This window comes from Pseudonaja textilis, chromosome 14 (genome assembly GCF_049901715.1).
Source record: "Pseudonaja textilis isolate UNSWEBS1 chromosome 14, rPseTex1.2, whole genome shotgun sequence".
In the NCBI taxonomy this organism is placed as follows: domain Eukaryota; kingdom Metazoa; phylum Chordata; class Lepidosauria; order Squamata; family Elapidae; genus Pseudonaja; species Pseudonaja textilis.
Genome location: NC_142003.1, coordinates 9133876 through 9151553, shown reverse-complemented (window position 1 = coordinate 9151553; position 17678 = coordinate 9133876). Strand labels below are relative to the sequence as shown.

The following is a 17678-nucleotide window of genomic DNA, read 5'->3' as shown; positions in this document are numbered from 1 at the left end:
GGGGTGAAAGTTGGAAAAAAAACGGGAGGCAGTTCTTGTGAAGGGTGATCCTGTGTCAAAGATGCTGGCTTGGGAAAGGCCCGGCGAGTTTCGGGGCACTGCCTGGCATGGACCCTAGACCCGAAGGATGCTGAGAAGATGAAAAGATTCTCCGGGGGGGAGAAAGTAGCACTTTTTATTTTTATTTGGGTGTCTCCTTCATCAGACTGCTACCTCCTCTCTCTCTCTCTCTCTCTCTCTCTTTCTCTCTCCTTCTCTCTCTCTCTCTCTCTCTCCCCCTCCACCTCCTCTCTTTGCAAATGTGATTGTTTTGTCTATCACACAGGGCAGAGTGGAAGACTGTTCCTGGTAGGGTGAGGGAGAGAGACAGATAGTTTACAGGAGCCTGCTTCAGCCGGATGCTTTTCTGGGCTCCTACAGGGAAGCGACGGAAGGCAGCAGGCTGCCCGGGAAAGCTTCGAAGATCAGGGCTGCATCTGGACCCCATGCTGCCTTCACTTCTCCTCTCTCTGCTCCCCATCCTGGCAGAAGGGGCCAGCCTCCAGCCAATCAGAACCAACCACCTGGGGATGTGTCCCAACCAGCTGAACCCAAACCTCTGGGTGGACGCTCAGAGCACCTGTGAACGGGAGTGCCAAACCGACCAGGTGAGACTTCGCACACAGCGGGCGCTGTTCCCCGGGCGCATCTCCAGTCTGGACGGAGCAGAAGGCTTGGGTCGTTCTTGGGGGGTGGAAGGAAGGGGGGGCATAAGACACAGATGAAGGGGTGTGTGTGTGTGTGTGGAGGGGTAAAGATAGAAGATGGGGGTGGGTGAACAGGGCAGCTTCTCACCCAGAAGTGGTGAAAAGATTCTCTCCAAGTTGGACCTTTTTGGGGTGGATTTTAAGTGTGCATCAGCTGGACAGCGGAGCCTCGCGCATCTCTAGTTCAGGAAGCTCCTTAACGGATCCCAGAAATGGATTTTGAGCAGATCCTGGGTAGATTCCCCCACCCCAACTGCCTTCTGTGGTTCACTGGAACTGGGATTCTGTAGCTCCAATTTGCTTTTTGATGACAAAAGACAAGAGCTTTGACCATGTTCCGAGGAGGGAGGTGTTCCGTCCCTATTCCGTTCCCAGCCTCGTTTTAAGGAGCGTGTAAACCTTTAGTAAGGTCGTTTGGGGGCCTCCTGTTAGACATTCAGGCAAATCTTCGGCTCCCCGGACCGAATCAGGATTCTTGAGTGAATTCGCCCTGATTGTGTCAAGTCAGTAGCCTTCATAAGCTCTCTTCTAACCTTGTATCGGAGACAGGCTTCCTTATCAGAGTTCGTAGAAGGTTACGGTGGTTTTCTTGGGCGCCGAAAGATACGCACTTCATACTTAAACCAAAGAGGGCATTTTTCCTTCAGTTTTTAAATACTGCTCAGTTTTTGAAACTGCCCACCTAAGGGCTGGCACCCATGAGAAGTGAGGGAAATTTTTTTGGGGGGGTGGAAGCAGTGGCAAAACCCTTTCGGAGTCGTCTGTGGGGTTGACCAGATGTCAACTCCCAGGAGAAAGTCCTCTTGCCTTCTACAGCTCTGTGTTTCTCCCACATTCCTTCTCCCCAAACTAGCGATTACAAGCAAGCTCGGGAAAGCGTACAAAAAGCCACCGCGTAGTTGTGGAGTGGGGTGAAATCACACCCCTCCCTGGCTTTACTGGATTAAAAATTCGGCCACAGAGCAACTGGTGAGGCTCTTTAGGTGGTGGAACTGGCGGGCGGGTGGGAGGAATTAAACGGAGACCCAAAGCAAGTGTGTCCACGCTGGAGGGCAGGAGGTGAGAAGGTTCCTTCTAATGAACAGCAGCTGCTGAAGAGGAAAATGGATCTTTGTCGGCGGTGTGTTAAGGATCAAACGTCTGGTTGTAAACTGGGCTGGGGGGTTTCTTATCGATCCCTGGGCATTTGCTTGGGGAAGATGTAGAATTGCCTAGAATGAGGCATGTCCAACCTTGGCGACTTGAAGACTTGTGGACTTCCAACTCTCAAAATCCCCCAGCCAGCCAACATGGTCAAATCCACCCTGATGTGTGGTTTAAAAATAATTATTTAAGGCTGTGTAACGGGAACCCAGTCAATGGTGAGCAAGCATTCAGCAAGACACAAATGTGGGAACTATGATTTGGAGCAGCAAGAGAAGCTAAGTAGTGGCTGGATTCACACAACATTGCTAAAGTAAAATCCTTGATGCTCTCTGAGCTTGGTGTGTTTTCTTGCAGACATTTCGCTACCGAACTATGTAACATTATCAGTGCTAGAAGGGAGTCAGGTTTGTGGAGAGGGAGGAGGAGGAGTACAATTATGACTTATGGAAACTTTGGTACTCTCTGAGCTTGGTGGTTTTCTTGCACACATTTCGCTGCCAAACTAAGTAACATCATCAGTGCTAGAAGGGAGTTGGGTTTATGGAGAGGGAAGAGGAGGAGGACTATGGAGACTTTGGTGCTCTCTGAGCTTGGTGGTTTTCTTGCAGACATTTCACTACCAAACTAGGTAACATCATCAGTGCTAGAAGGGAGTGGAGTTAGCTCTTATTTTTATATACACTGCTCAAAAAAATAAAGGGAACACAAAAATAAGACATCCTAGATCTGAATGAATGAAATATTCTTATTAAATACTTCGTTCATTACATAGTTGAACAAAATCACACAAAAATTATCAATGGAAATCAAATTTAGCAGCCCATGGAGGTCTGGATTTGGAGTGACACTCAAAATTAAAGTGAAAAAAAACACGACAGGCTGATTCAACTTTGATGTAATGTCCTTAAAACAAGTCAAAATGAGGCTCAGTAGTGTGTGTGGCCTCCACGTGCCTGTATGACCTCCCTACAATGCCTGGGCATGCTCCTGATGAGGTGGTGGATGGTCTCCTGAGCGATCTCCTCGCACACCTGGACTAAAGCATCCCCCAACTCCTGGACAGTCTGTGGTGCAACGTGGCATTGGTGGATGGAGCGAGACATGATGTCCCAGATGTGCTCAATTGGATTCAGGTCTGGGGAACGGGCGGGCCAGTCCATAGCATCAATGCCTTCGTCTTGCAGGAACTGCTGACACACTCCAGCCACATGAGGTCTAGCATTGTCATGCATTAGGAGGAACCCAGGGCCAACCGCATCAGCATATGGTCTCACAAGGGGTCTAAGGATCTCATTTTGGTACCTAATGGCAGTCAGGCTACCTCTGGTGAGCACATGGAGGGCTGTGCGGCTCCCTAAAGAAATGCCACCCCACACCATTACTGACCCACTGCCAAACCGGTCATGCTGGAGGATGTTGCAGGCAGCAGAACGTTCTCCACGGCGTCTCCAGACCCTGTCACGTCTGTCACATGTGCTCAGTGTGAACCTGCTTTCCTCTGTGAAGAGCACAGGGCGTCAGTGGCGAATTTGCCAACCTTGGTGTTCTCTAACAAATGCCAAATGTCCTGAACGATGTTGGGCTGTAAGCACAACCCCCACCTGTGGATGTTGGGCCCTCATACCACCCTCATGGAGTCTGTTTCTGACTGTTTGAGCAGCCACATGCACATTTGTGGCCCGCTGGAGGTCATTTTGCAGGGCTCTGGCAGGGCTCCTCCTGTCCCTCCTTGCACAAAGGCAGAGGTAGCGGTCCTGATGCTGGGTTGTTGCCCTCCTACGGCCTCCTCCACGTCTCTTGATGTACTGGCCTGTCTCCTGGTAGCGCCTCCATGCTCTGGACACTATGCTGACAGACACAGCAAACCTTCTTGACACAGCTTGCATTGATGTGTCATCCTGGATGAGCTGCACTACCTGAGCCACTTGTGTGGGTTGTAGACTCTGTTTCATGCTACCACTAGAGTGAAAGCACCGCCAGCATTCAAAAGTGACCAAACCATCAGCTAGAAAGCATAGGAACTGAGAAGCGGTCTGTGGCCACCACCTGCAGAACCACTCCTTTATTGGGGATGTCTTGCTAACTGCCTCTGCTTTCCACCTGTTGTCTCTTCCATTTGCACAACAGTGTGTGAAATTGATTGTCAATCAGTGTTGCTACCTAAGTGGACAGTTTGATTTCATAGAACTGTGATTGTCTTGGAGTTACATTGTGTTGTTTAAGTGTTCCCTTTATATTTTTGAGCAGTGTACATTCATACGCACATACATTTATAGACATTCATAGCTTCTATTGGTACAATATGCTAAGTCCAAACTTGCTGCTGTTTATTGTGCTGTTTGAAATATCCAGAATGCTTAGCAAACCAGCATAATGCAATCCTGTAAACCTTGGTCAGTAGCGGGTTAGCACCATGGGCTTGCACCAACCATTACAACAGGCAGACTCTTGTTAGACTTGTTAGACAAGGTATGTTCCACCTGTGTGATAAACCTCCCGAGAAGCAGCAGCCTTGCATTTGAACACCCTGCCTTTGTTTCCTCGACAGGACTGCGAAGGCTTTGAGAAATGCTGCACCAACGTTTGCGGCTTGCGGAGTTGCGTGGCTGCCCGTTACGCCGATGGAAGCCTCTCTTCCTTGGAACAGGTGCAGGAAGCCACCTGCGAGAGCTTTGTCTGTACCCAGCAGGGCTCGGACTGTGATATTTGGGATGGGCAACCAGTCTGCAAGTGCAAGGACAGGTGTGAGAAGGAACCCAACTTCACCTGCGCCTCTGATGGACTCACCTACTACAACAAGTGCTACATGGATGCCGAGGCCTGTATCCGGGGCATCAGCCTGGCAGTGGTGCCATGCAAGTATATCTTTACCTGGCCCAATACTAGCCCGGTGCCGGTGGAGACCACCACTCACCCCACCCCTGGGGCCTCTCCGGAGCTGCCTATCCCTCCGGCTCTCTACAACAACCCTTTCCACCAGCTTGTCTACGTGGGGGGCACCGTGAGCTTCCACTGTGATGTGAGCGGGCGTCCCCGTCCTGACATCACCTGGGAGAAGCAAAGCGACCATCAGGAGAACTTCATCATGCGGCCCGATCAGATGTATGGCAACATGGTGGTGACCAACATTGGGCAGTTGGTCATCTACAATGCTCAGCCAGAAGATGCTGGAATCTACACGTGTACTGCCAGGAATTCTGCCGGTCTCCTGCGAGCAGACTTCCCACTCTCGGTGGTCAAGAAAGAACATGCCAGAGGAGAACCGAGAGCTTCCAGCACGGTGAAACTCCCGCCCGAAGAATGCTTGCGGGAACCCGATACCCAGGACTGTGAGGCCTACCAAACCCGTTGGTATTTTGACTCCAAAAAGGGCTCCTGTGTGACTTTCCGTTACGGTGGCTGCGGAGCAAACCAGAACCGCTTCAACACTTACGAGGAGTGTCAACTGGCTTGCGTCAGCAGCACGGTCAACCTGTGTACCCTCCCCATGGTGCAAGGACCCTGTAAGAACTGGGAACCTCGCTGGGCCTACAACCACCTGATGAAGCAGTGCCATTCCTTCATCTACGGCGGTTGCGAGGGCAACGAGAACAACTTCGACAGCAAGGAGAGCTGCGAGGACACCTGTCCCTTCCCCAAGACCTTGCTGTGCAAAGCATGTCGCCTGAAAAGCAAGATGGTGTTGAGCCTTTGCCGCAGCGATTTCGCCATCGTGGGGCGGCTGATGGAGATCATCGAGGATCAAGATTCCGGGATCGCCCGTTTTGCGCTGGACGACGTCCTCAAGGATGAGAAGATGGGCCTCAAGTTCTTCGACATCAAGTACCTGGAAGTCACCTTGACCGACATGGACTGGAACTGCCCCTGTCCCAACATGACCATGGAGGATGGGCCTCTCATCATCATGGGAGAAGTTCACGACGGCATGGCTGTCCTTGACCCTAACAGCTATGTCCGGACTGCCAACGACAAGCGGGTCAAGAAGATTTATGAGCTTCTGGAGAAGAAGACCTGCGAGTTGTTCAACCGGTTTCAGGACTAAGGTGGGCTTGAGGGGAGGGAAAGTAGAACAGGCAAGAGAAACGCCGCCCCCCTCTTCAAAGGCAGAGCCATCCTTACGGTTGTCATAGAAACGAAGGACGGGTGGGAAGATGAACCGATGACCTGGTGCCCTTTTCCATCCACAGAGGGGCTGTTGTAGTAGGCTTGTTAAGTGACCTGGTTTAATGTGCTGGGTGAAAACAGTTGATGAAGGGTAATCTACATTTCCCATCTTCAGTCCAGGCCAGCTCTATTTATTTTTAAAAATACGTGTTTTTTTTCTGTCACAATCTGAACTCTACTATGAGGAGGGCTGGCCAGTGCTTGTATCAGTCTACCGTCTGATTTTGTGTGAGCTGTAACTTAACTGCAACCACTAGGTCCCACTGCTGTACACCCTTCTCAGCTGCTCCAATCTTTGTGAAATGAAGATTAATTAAACCAACAAACCAGGTTTCTTCTCAATTTTACAGTGGAGGTCAAATGGACGCTCTTTTAAAAAATCCTTTCAGGGTGGCAAATTCTTTCCTTAGACAAATTATCACTGTTCTTGAGGACTAGTTTCCTAGCCCTTCCTAGGAGGGCAATTGCCAATTTCTGGGGATAAAAAAATATCATAAATCATGGTCATTTGACTCTAAGGTGCTGCAAATGGCCCTAACGAGCACTGGTTGCTAAGCACCTATAATATTGTCATATACTGCAAGATTGTGTGTGTGTGTGTGTGTGTGTTTGTGTGTGGCCACTGGAACTTCAGAACCAGGTCATAAGTAACTTTTTTTTTGGGGGGGGGTCCTATCATAATAGTTGCTAAGTGACAGATTTTAAGTTGAGGACTATGTAAATTGAGTGGGTGTGTGGAAGTGTTTTATTTCACATTTTGGAAGCTGTTTTACGGTTTCCCTACAGCCCTAGAGTTCTTTGAAGGCCCATCCAAGTTGCAACCAGGACAGACCCTGCTTAGCTTTTGAGCCCAGACAAACGTGATCGAATACTGCCCCCTGGTGACGCACTATCAGATTTACCTTTCCAAATGGCTCCACTGTAGATAGTGAACTGGATAACAACCAAGGGATATTCGTGTAGGAATGCCAAAACGTTATATTTATTTGCACCCAAATGCAACACAGATGATGTAAGCTGACATTACCTTGATTTTTAGCCGAGGCTATTTTTTGAGGGTTATCACACATCACCCAAATAATTAAAGAAACATGGATATGCCACACATCACCACTAGAGGGAGAGAGTATTCTACATGCAAATTAGAGAGTCGTGGATTTTCCCTTCCGCTGAAATAAACGGCAAACATTTTAGTAACTTAGGAGGAAAAATTACGTTCCAGACTTCTTAAAGCCAGAGCATGTAACTTCAGCCACTTTTAATATTTGTGGACTTCAGCTCTCCGAATTCTGTTGGCTGGAGAATTCTGGGAGTTGAAATCCACAAGTTGCCCTGTCTTAAGGCATTCTTCCCAAATTGCCACTCCGAAGCCTCTACTCATAACCTTTCTCCAAAGCCACAACCTCATCACAACCAGCAAAATCGCTCAGTCCACCTCCCAATCCCAGCCGTCGTGTATTAACCAGGATTTGCGGCTCACCATGCTGCCCAAATCAAAACCCGCAGACCTTTTTAAAGCATCCTGAATTTGAAATACCAGGATTTCAAACTTTGGTTACAATGTGCAGTGTTCCGAATCCACCAAGCAGGGTTTGTTATGGAGGACTACCAAACTACCATGCAGCTGGTTAACCAGAGGTTTAATTAGGGAGACGGTCTGGTTAACTGAGTTTAATGTACCCTGATATGTTTACATACCCTGTTTCTGAGCTGGAGGGGTGCCTCTAAATTTGTGATGCGAGTGCCATAACCCAGGAGCCAAAACTGATTCTAAAGCATTAATACCCAAGGCAGATAAGTGCATGACCACACTGGCCAAGCCATTGCATGAACAACAGTGGTCCTCCAACTCTCCTTTGTCCAAGGATGCAAGCATCTAGCCCCCAACTCCAAAGAGCCATTAGCATACTCTCTGTCCACCAGAGAAAGTCAAGAGCAACCATCTCTGTTGGACCACAATTCTTGCAGAAAGTTTTTTTTCTCCCCCAGTTATGAATTGATGATGGCACTTGGTCCCAATACCCCATAAGCACTTCCTCGTGGATGTGTCAAGAAGCAGAGCTCAGCAGAAGAAATCCTGCCAAGGGAGAAGACTTCCGTAGAATTTCAAAGTGGTCCATGAAGTTCCTTCGTGGAGACAGCAGTCCAGCGACTTAGTGTTTGCGGAAAATGAGGCACTTGTTATTTGCCGGCATGTCGACCTGGAAGCAGAAACTCTTGTGGTTATTCTAGGCAATAAAATTGCAATTGATGCCAGGCTTTAAGAGAACCCCTCTTAGGAACCAGGAGGCATTGGGCACCCAGAGATCAGCAGAAGGAGCTGGAGTCCAAAGAATTTAGCTGGACAAAGGATTGGTCAGCGTATAAGAGAGAAGCTCAGCTTATTTTTAGGCAAAAGTTAACAAATTGGAAGAGGCTGTTGCCCGGTGAAATTGCAGGTAGAAATTAGGCTGCACAGGGGTGTCATTCAGGCAGGGATTTTTTTTTTGCAGGGGTTGATCAAAATAACCAAGGGGCATCTTGACTTTGGGATATTCCCCTGTCCAGATGAAAACTAATATTGTAAAACTAGCACTAAAACTGTAAAACTTGAGCTAAGACTAAAACTAAAAGCGTAAAGCTAACATGATAAAACTGAAGCAAAGCAAAAAAAAAAAAACTGTAAATCTGAAGCAAAATTAAAACCAAAGCAAAACTAAAACTTAAAACAGGAAAGCTGAAACTGGAACTAAAACTGCAGCCCAAGTTAAAAGTGTCCCTTTTCCAGTTTTAAACAGAACGGGATACTTTTCTCCATTCAGCCTACCATGTTTTCCAACCGCATCCCGTTGGCTTCAGCAAGCTGTTGCAGGACAGCCACGTCCCTGAGTCCCCAAGATGGATTGCTGGTAGAGAGAGGGAGGGAGGGAGGGAAAGAAAAAGAGAAGGGGAAGGAAGGAAGGAAGGAAGGAAGGAAGGAAGGAAGGAAGGAAAGGAAGGAAGGAAGGAAGGAGGAGAAGAAGGAAGGAAAACGGAAAGGAGGGAAAAGAGGAGTGGAAGGAAGGAAGGAGAATGGAGAGGAGAAAGTGGAGAAAAGGGAGAAGAAGGAAGCAGAGGAAGAAGGAAAATAGAGAGGAGAAAGAGGAGAAGAAAGAAGCAAAGGAAGGAAGGAATATGGAAAAAGAAGAAGGAGAAGAAGGAAGGAAGGAAAATGGAAAGAGGAGAAGGAGGAGAAAGGAGTGGAAGGAAGGAAAATGGAGAGGAGAAAGTGGAGAAAAGGGAGAAGAAGGAAGCAGAGGAAGAAGGAAAATAGAGAGGAGAAAGAGGAGAAGAAAGAAGCAAAGGAAGGAAGGAAAATGGAAAAAGAAGAAGGAGAAGAAGGAAGGAAGGAAAATGGAAAGAGGAGAAGGAGGAGAAAGGAGTGGAAGGAAGGAAAATGGAGAGGAGAAAGTGGAGAAAAGGGAGAAGAAGGAAGCAGAGGAAGAAGGAAAATAGAGAGGAGAAAGAGGAGAAGAAAAAAGCAAAGGAAGGAAGGAATATGGAAAAAGAAGAAGGAGAAGAAGGAAGGAAGGAAAATGGAAAGAGGAGAAGGAGGAGAAAGGAGTGGAAGGAAGGAAAATGGAGAGGAGAAAGTGGAGAAAAGGGAGAAGAAGGAAGCAGAGGAAGAAGGAAAATAGAGAGGAGAAAGAGGAGAAGAAAGAAGCAAAGGAAGGAAGGAAAATGGAAAAAGAAGAAGGAGAAGAAGGAAGGAAGGAAAATGGAAAGAGGAGAAGGAGGAGAAAGGAGTGGAAGGAAGGAAAATGGAGAGGAGAAAGTGGAGAAAAGGGAGAAGAAGGAAGCAAAGGAAGGAAGGAAAATGGAAGGAAGAAAGAGAAAGAGGAGAGGAAGGAAGGAAAATGTAGAGGAGAAAGAGGAGAAGAAGGAAGCAGAGGAAGGAAGGAAAATAGAAAGAGAAGGAGGAAGAAGAGGAAGGAAGGAAGATCATTAGCCTTCTATTAAAAAAATAATTCTGCAAACTAAAAACTATTTCTGCGTAGTTGTACTGCCCTCCTGACTTTTTTTTACTTTCCCTCCCTCCACTTCTCCCACCTAACCCCCCTGGTCAAGCTCTGCATTGCTCACCTCTGCCTCAACCTGTAATCGAAATCCACGTTGCTCTGTGGAGTGATGGAACCATTCACTGCGTAGGGCTATGGAGCACAGAAGCAAAACAACAACAACAACACAAATTGTTAGATAAAGTCATCCTCCAACAGAGTGGGGAGTCTCTCCCTTATCGAGAGCATCCATGCCCTCCGGTCTAAAGCAGGGGTCCCCAAACTTGGCAACTTTAAGACTTCAACTCCCAGAATTCTATGCTAGAATTCCAGCTACGCTGGCTGGAGAATTCTGGGAGTTGAAGTCCACAAGTCTTAAAGTTGCCAAGTTTGGAAATCTCTGCTCGAAAGAAAAAATAGAAGCAAGGAAATCAATTTAAATAATTTCATTAATGGCGAGGCAGAATGCCAAGCTCCAAAACCAGATTATTTCACCTTGAATCGGCCCTGGGAGAATCAGGAGTAGCTAATCTCCCGATGCTTTTTGATTACTAAACGTACAACATCCCGAAGCAAAACACTTACTCCATAGGTGATCATCACTGCTTTGGGTTTGAGTAGTTTTCCAGCTCCCTGAAACAAACCCTGCACAAACAGAAGCCAAGAGAGGAAGAAGGGAGAAGCCATGAGTTCTGGAAAGAAGGTCTAGGAGGGTCACAATCTTTTTTTGTTGTTGTTTTGCTGTGGTTATTAAGTTTGCTGTTGCCTCCATCCTAGAGCTGAGAGGTGAGGCAAGGTCCACCCATCTGACCTTCATGCCTAAAGTGGGATTCAAATTCAGTCTTCTCCTAGTGATTGGTCCAAAGTTACCCAGCCAGCTTTTATGTCTAAGGCAGGACTAGAACTCCCTGTCTCCTGGTGATTGGCCCAAACTCACCCAGCTGGCTTTCATGCCTAAGGCGGAACTAGAACTCCCTGTCTCCTGGTGATTGGCCCAAAGTCACCCAGCCGGCTTTCATGTCTAAGGCGGAACTAGAACTCACCCTCACTTGGTGACTGGCCCAAAATCACCCAGCCAATTTTCGTGCCTAAGATGGGACTAGAACTCACCTTCTCCCATTTTCAAGCCTAGTGCCTTAACTGGGACACCAAGCTTCCCTACTATGAAGTTGGTTAAAACAAAGCTTCACTGTATGTTAACCTGTAAGAGAGCCCCATTCGCCTACGTGGCAAAAACTCACAGGTCTGCTGCTCCCTTTCTCTTAGCACCTGACTTGTGAAAGCAACTGCCTTTGAATAGAATTTGCTCGTCAGAAAAAGTGCTACCGGATTTCTGGCTTTTTTTTTTGTGGGGTTTTGTTTTTGTTTTTTTGCTATTCTACACTGGTGTCACCTAATCCGGAGACGCCCAAAGCGAAAACCAACTGAGGTCCAGCCTCGATCCCGGCGAGCCGAAAGGGATTTATGGCTGAGCAAACTTTGAAAGTCAAGCCTGCCCACCTGAGTGCACTTCATTTCTGAGATATGAATCATGTTGATGTTGACGATGAGATCCAAAGAATTCGGGCGCAGGCCTCCCCAAGTCTCCCAGCTCTGGGAGGAGTCCAGGTAGATGGGCGGCTTGACATTTGAGAGCTGGAGCGTTTGGATAAACGCTGAGATGCTACAAAGAGAGAAAGAGGAAGAGGAATCTGTTGACCACCATAAAATAGAACAATTTACCAATGGAACAACTTGCCTCCAGAAGTTGTAAATGCTTCAACAACACTGTTGAAGTGATTGGACAATCATTTGTCTGAAATGGTGTAGGGTTTCCTGTCTAAGCAGGGGGTTGGACTAGAAGACCTCCAAGGTCCCTTCCAACTCTGTTATTCTCCCTATCAGGGAAATTTCTCCTTAGTTCCAAGTTGCTTCTCTCCTGGATCAGTTCCCCCACCCATGGCTTCTTCTCCTGGCCTCGGTGTGTTTTGGAGCAGGGGTCTCCAACCTTGGCAAGTTTACAACCAGCGCATGCTGGCTGAGGAATTCTGGGAGTTGAAGTCCGCAAGTCGTAACGTTGCCAAGGTTGGAGAGCCCTGCTTTGGAGAATAGCTTGACGCCCATGTTGCAGAAGGCATCGGTGGAATCTCTTCCATCCTTCCGAGGTGGGTAAAATGAGGAGCCAGATTGTTGGGGGCAAGAGGCTGACTCTGTAAAATGCTTAGAGAGGGCTGGAAAGCACCAAAAAGCAGTATATAAGTCTAAGGGCTCTTGCTATTGCCCTCTCTCCCTTCCATGGTGCGCAGTGGTTAGAATGCAGCATTGCAGGCTGACTCTGCCCACTGCCAGCAGTTCGATTCTCACCAGGCTCAAGGTTGACTCAGCTTCCCTCCTTCCGAGGTGGGTCAAATGAGGGGGGTAATCGTAATATTAGGAATTAATAGGTAATAAGCTTAGAGAGGCCTGTATAGAAGCGGTATAGAAGTCTAAGGGCGAGAGGGGAGAGCCCGCCAGCGTGGGAAGCAAGGCAGGGGAAGCCCAGAGGGGGCTTCGCCCACCCGCCTAACCCTGCCTTGCCCCTCCTCACCTCGCCAGGGCTTGGGGATCCACGTCGGAAGGCTGCCACTCCAGGTTGGGCAGCGCTTGGGCGAAATGCGCCGCGTGCAGCCCGCAGCCCGAGGCCACCTCCAGCGCTTGCACGCCCGGCCGGGTCCCCACGTAGCCCCGCAGGACGGCCAGGATGGGCTCCTTGTTGCGATCCGCCGCCGAGCCGAAGCCTCGGTTCATGGCTCTCCCCCGCAGCCCACGTCCCCAACCCAGCCGGGATCGGGCGCAGGAGGCGAGGGACGCGCGCAGGAGGAAAGCTGAAGAAGCCGGAGCCGCCACCAGCCCGGATGCCCCGGGGACCAACAGCAGCAGCAGCAGCTGCTCCTCTGCCCACCTTCCTTTCCCTTTCCTTGCCACGGACGAACGCCAAAGCAGGAAAGACTACGCTTCCCACAAGGCAGCGGGGTGGGCGGGGGCGAGGACCGTCTCTGGTTATTATGGGCTGGAGCTGAAGAGGCGGGTCCTTGCCTTTCAGGGCGGGGGGGAGAGAGAGTGGAAGACATGCCAACCACCCCCTCCCCGCCTTGAGTCTTGATCTGTGCCAGGGGTCTGCAAACTTGGCAGCCTTGTGGACTTCAACTCCCAGAATTCCTCCTCCAGTCCTGTTAGCTCAGGAATTCTGGGAGTTGAAGTCCAGAAGTCTTAAACTCGCTTAAGTTTGAAGACTAGATAGATAGATAGATAGATAGATAGATAGATAGATAGATAGATAGATAGATAGATAGATAGATAGATCGTCAAAGATCTTCAAACTTGACAGCTTTAAGACTTGTGGACTTCAACTCCCAGAATTCCTCCTCCAGTCATGTTAGCTCAGGAATTCTGGGAGTTGAAGTCCCCAAGTCTTAAACTTGCCGAAGTTTGAAGACCCTTGATCTATGCCATGGGGACTAACTTTACCAATGCTTCTAGGTTTTCCTTAAAAAAACAACAACCTGTGTTGCAAGGGGAGCACATGGGACTCAGAAGCCAAGGCGCTAGTCCTCAGGAGGCTTTGGCATTCTTTGGCCGCAGGAGGTGCTCCTGGAAGACATTCTGAAAAATGTGGGTTGCAACCCCCCCCCCCGAAAAAAACCACCAGCCTACTCAGACATGGGTGATGCTTGTTCAGATATTTCTGTCTTCTTCTCCAAAAATCTGCAAGAGAGCTCTTTTCTTGCAATTTCTTTTAAGAGGAGTGCAGGCGCAACAAAGGGAAACCGGCATGAAATGTGCACGCTTTTGCAAGGGAAGGAGCCCCGGGATGAAAGGAAAGGCGTGGGAACGCGGTAAAGGGTGAAAGCGGTGGTGCATTGCAAAGAAGACGGATTTGGCAAAAGGTTAAAAAGGAAACACACAAAAAGGAACTTGTGCGCCGCCCGGGAATCGAACCCGGGTCGCAAGAATGGGAATCTTGCATGATACCACTACACCAGCGGCGCAGCTGGCGAAGTAAGCTTTGTTCAAACCCTTTTGAAATTCGCGGGTGGCCTTTCCTTCCTTTCCGTGCAATCATTAAACATCGCGATGTCCCGAAGCTTGAAGAAGGCGAGGATGAATTCTTGCAAAGCAGCAAACCAAGTGACGTGCGGTAAGGCTGGATTTTTCATCCCTGACCTCTTGAAGAGGAGCGGACACCCAGAATTCCCCAGCGGACAGCTGGGCGCAGAATTGTCTACCACTTGTAGACACATATCACTTGTCTGAAACAGTGAAATACTTCTCCTGCTTGAGCAGAGGGTTGGACTAGAAGATCTCTAAGCTCCCTTGCAGATTCTGTTCTTATTTCTATTCTTATTTCTGTTCTATTCTTATTTCTGTTCTATTCTATTCTTTATTCTATTCTATTCTTATTTCTATTCTAATCTTAATTCTATTTTTATTTCTGTTCTATTCTTAATTCTATTCTATTCTTAATTCTATTCTATTCTTAATTCTATTCTTATTTCTATTCTAATCTTAATTCTATTCTATTCTTATTTCTGTTCTATTCTTAATTCTATTCTATTCTAATCTTAATTCTATTCTATTCTTATTTCTATTCTATTCTTAATTCTATTCTCTTCTTAGTTCTATTCTTATTTCTGTTCTATTCTTAATTCTATTCTATTCTTAGTTCTATTCTATTCTTATTTCTATTCTATTATTAATTCTATTCTATTATTATATCTATTCTTTATTCTATTCTTAGTTCTATTCTATTCTTAATTCTATTCTATTATTATTTCTATTATTATTTCTATTCTAATCTTAATTCTATTCTATTATTTCTATTCTATTCTATTCTTAATTCTATCCTATTCTCATTTCTATCCGATTCTTATTTCTATTTTATTTTAAATTCTATTCTATTCTTATTTCTATTCCATTCTTATTTCTATTCTATTCTTAATTCTATTCTAAATTCTATCCTATTCTTATTTCTATTCCATTCTTATTTTTATTCCATTCTTATTTCTATTCTAAATTCTATTCCTGTTGTTCTTTGCAGTGGCTGAGCATGCTGGCTGGGCCTGGGGAACCGTTGCAATTCTGGTCCCAACTGCGATTGTTAAGTCAAGGATTCTTGACTTATGGAGAGGCGGGTTTTTTTTGTGAATCTCTTTTGGGTTCATCTTCTCTTGCTGCAAAGCAGAACGCAGATTTGAGCAAGAGCCTGTCCATTCGCCAAGATAATCTTCCAGCTCATTCTTCTCACCTATGACCCAGACATTAAATCCATTTGTAGGTCAATCCTTAACTTAAGCAAGATCGGTTTGTAGCAGGGCAAGGACTTTGGCCACCTGGAGGGTGTATTTTAAGGACAAAACGCTAGGTTTCTCCCAAGGAAACATTTTCAAACACGTCTCTTCTTTTATTATTATTGTTAAGGAACAAACTCTTGAGTTGTGGCTGTGCTACAGTTTTGGAATGGACTTAATAATGTTCCCTTGGCACTCATGTGTTTATCAACCTAAGAATTCTTTCAACACTTTTTAAGCTAAGTTGGTTCATATTATTACCCATGGTAGATGCAAGAGTGAAATCAAATCCCTGTAGTACTGTTGTTTAGAAACAGAATGTGCAAAGTTATTAATCACCAAGGACAGCTTCCTTCCTTCCTTCCTTCCCTTCCTTCCTTCCTTCCTTCCTTCCTTCCTTCCTTCCCCTTCCTCCCTTCTTTCTTTCTGTCCTTTCTTTCTTTCTCCCTCCCTTTCTTTTCCTTCCTCTCTCCATCCCTCCCTTCTATTCCTCCCTTCCCTTGCTTGCTCGCTCCCTTCCTTCTTCTCTTTCCTGCTTTTTGTAGTTGGTGTGTATGTGTTTAATTTTCTTTATAAAACCTTTAATTAAAACTATTTTTTTTAAAAACAACAACTGACTACTTTGGTTTTCCAAAAGAAAGCACAGGGGAGAAAGGGCCTTGCTTTCACTCTCAAACTTTAAAATGTCTTGGTCTACAGTTAAATGAAAGATCGGGGACTGAAAAATTAAAAGTTCTTTGGCATCAATATTAGCTTCTGCAAAATGAAGAAAACAGCTGCTTTACTATCAGGGAGAGAGCTACCAAGAAGAAATTTAAACTTTCCCCCAAATTTGCCTTTTTTAAGTTATTATTTAGATTTTTATCCCGCCTTTTATTATTTGTATAAACCAATCATATAAAACTAATATTGTTTTTATATTTTTGTACTGACTTTACTTTTTTAAATAAAAGGCAGAGAGCATACCTAAGGCCCCTTGTTCCTATTTTCCCAACAGAAAGAACCCTTTGAAGGGGTTGGGCTGAGAGAGGGACTGGCCCAAAGTCACCCGGCTGGTTTTCACACCAAAGACAGGGACCAGAACTCACCATCTGCTTTCTAGGGCTAACACCTTCACCATTACACCATACTGCCTTTCTGAGAACTCTCTGGAGTTCTTCTCTGCAACTGAAGGGGTAGAACCAGCTAGATGTGTTTCGAAGGCAGGTAGTTCTCTACTTACGACCTGAGCTGGAATTGGAATTTCTGCTGCTAAGCAAGAAGGTTATTGAACTGAGCTACGCTCAATTTCATGAGCGTTAACCCTGGCGATTAACATTTCCTTTTTTTAAATTTAAAAATAAACTTTATTAAAGATTAATATATATATATATATATACAATACATAATACAACACATTTTGTTAAAAACGAAACCAATGAGAAAGACAAAACCAGAAATTCCATCTGAACTCAAAGTACATATAAATTATAAATAAAAAAACCAACACAAACCACATTGCAGCAATTAACAAGACAGGGCAGGATAAGGGATTGAAGACGTCAAAAGATAACAAAACACACATGCTTAGGAGGACACCAGAACTCAGATAAGACTTGACAAACCAGAATAATTTTACGCTTTGCTTCCAGAAACTTTGCCGTGCGCAGTTTGCCCTTTTAAACAGTCTTCCCAGCTGCGGCCAATGAAGGGGATCAGGGCCCTTTCCTCCCCATAAACCACGCAACTCACATTCCTCCCTTATCTGTTCCTCCCTGTGTGTCCTCAGATGAAGAGGGGGTGGGCCTGGGTCTTCCTCTGAATGCCCAGCTGGCCTGTGACCTTCCCCAGTTTCCTCCACAGCAACCAGAGCCACACTCCCACTCCCTGTCAGCTGTTCCACCTCTCCCTCGAAATCAGATTCCAACAGGGGCATGGCAGATGGGTATAGTAAAGGGTCAATATATACATCCTGCCAGCAGCAAGTGTGGTATATGCCCACCTCTTCAAATGGTCAAAGTTGAGAAGCAATCCTTCATTTGTTGCAAAGTACATGGAACAAAACGAAAAGATATAACACGGCAACAACTGTATATATAAATGTATGTATATAAGTTATATCTATATGTATTTTATTCAGCTTTGTTCAGGTATTTTCCCACATCATTGTAGTTGTGCTTTTAAAGTTGTAACAACGTTTCGGCATAATCTCATCTGCCATCATCAGGCATGCATATATATATAGGGGTGTGTGGGGTGTGGGTGTGTGTGTGTGTATGGTATTCAGCTTTGTTCGGGTATTTTCCCACGTCATTAGCACA

The 17678-nt window shown here is 46.4% G+C and overlaps 2 protein-coding genes and 1 non-coding gene across 3 annotated transcripts; 1 reads left to right on the top strand and 2 right to left on the bottom strand.

Annotated features, from left to right (window-relative positions):
• The first annotated feature begins 281 nt into the window (after window positions 1-281).
• On the top strand, window positions 282-6396 carry WFIKKN1 (WAP, follistatin/kazal, immunoglobulin, kunitz and netrin domain containing 1). The gene is made up of 2 exons (XM_026704176.2): window positions 282-647; window positions 4441-6396. Exons 1-2 carry the CDS (start codon window positions 399-401, stop codon window positions 5932-5934), a joined length of 1743 nt encoding a protein of 580 aa, XP_026559961.2. The 5' UTR covers window positions 282-398; the 3' UTR covers window positions 5935-6396.
• A 620-nt stretch (window positions 6397-7016) lies between these two features.
• METTL26 (methyltransferase like 26) lies at window positions 7017-13026 on the bottom strand. The gene is made up of 6 exons (XM_026704178.2): window positions 12639-13026; window positions 11573-11735; window positions 10658-10717; window positions 10158-10225; window positions 8863-8941; window positions 7017-8257 (listed from the first exon to the last, which is right to left on the bottom strand). The coding sequence occupies exons 1-6, from the start codon at window positions 12836-12838 to the stop codon at window positions 8210-8212; spliced, it is 618 nt and encodes a 205-aa protein (XP_026559963.1). The 5' UTR covers window positions 12839-13026; the 3' UTR covers window positions 7017-8209.
• A 982-nt stretch (window positions 13027-14008) lies between these two features.
• Window positions 14009-14079, bottom strand: TRNAG-CCC (transfer RNA glycine (anticodon CCC)). Its single transcript has one exon. It is a non-coding gene; the product is annotated as a tRNA-Gly (tRNA).
• Between the last annotated feature and the right edge of the window lie 3599 nt (window positions 14080-17678).

What these genes read in the sequence shown, in the direction of transcription:
- WFIKKN1 (XM_026704176.2), top strand. Translation starts at nt 399, where the DNA reads ATGCTTTTCTGGGCTCCTACAGGGAAGCGACGGAAGGCAGCAGGCTGC. An exon ending in GGGAGTGCCAAACCGACCAG is followed by an intron (nt 648 to 4,440) that starts GTGAGACTTCGC and finishes TTTCCTCGACAG; the next exon opens with GACTGCGAAGGCTTTGAGAA.
- METTL26 (XM_026704178.2), bottom strand. Translation starts at nt 12,838, where the DNA reads ATGAACCGAGGCTTCGGCTCGGCGGCGGATCGCAACAAGGAGCCCATC. An exon ending in GATTACAGGTTGAGGCAGAG is followed by an intron (nt 8,942 to 10,157) that starts GTGAGCAATGCA and finishes TCTCTCTACCAG; the next exon opens with CAATCCATCTTGGGGACTCA. An exon ending in GGATGCGGTTGGAAAACATG is followed by an intron (nt 8,258 to 8,862) that starts GTAGGCTGAATG and finishes TTCTGCTTCCAG; the next exon opens with GTCGACATGCCGGCAAATAA.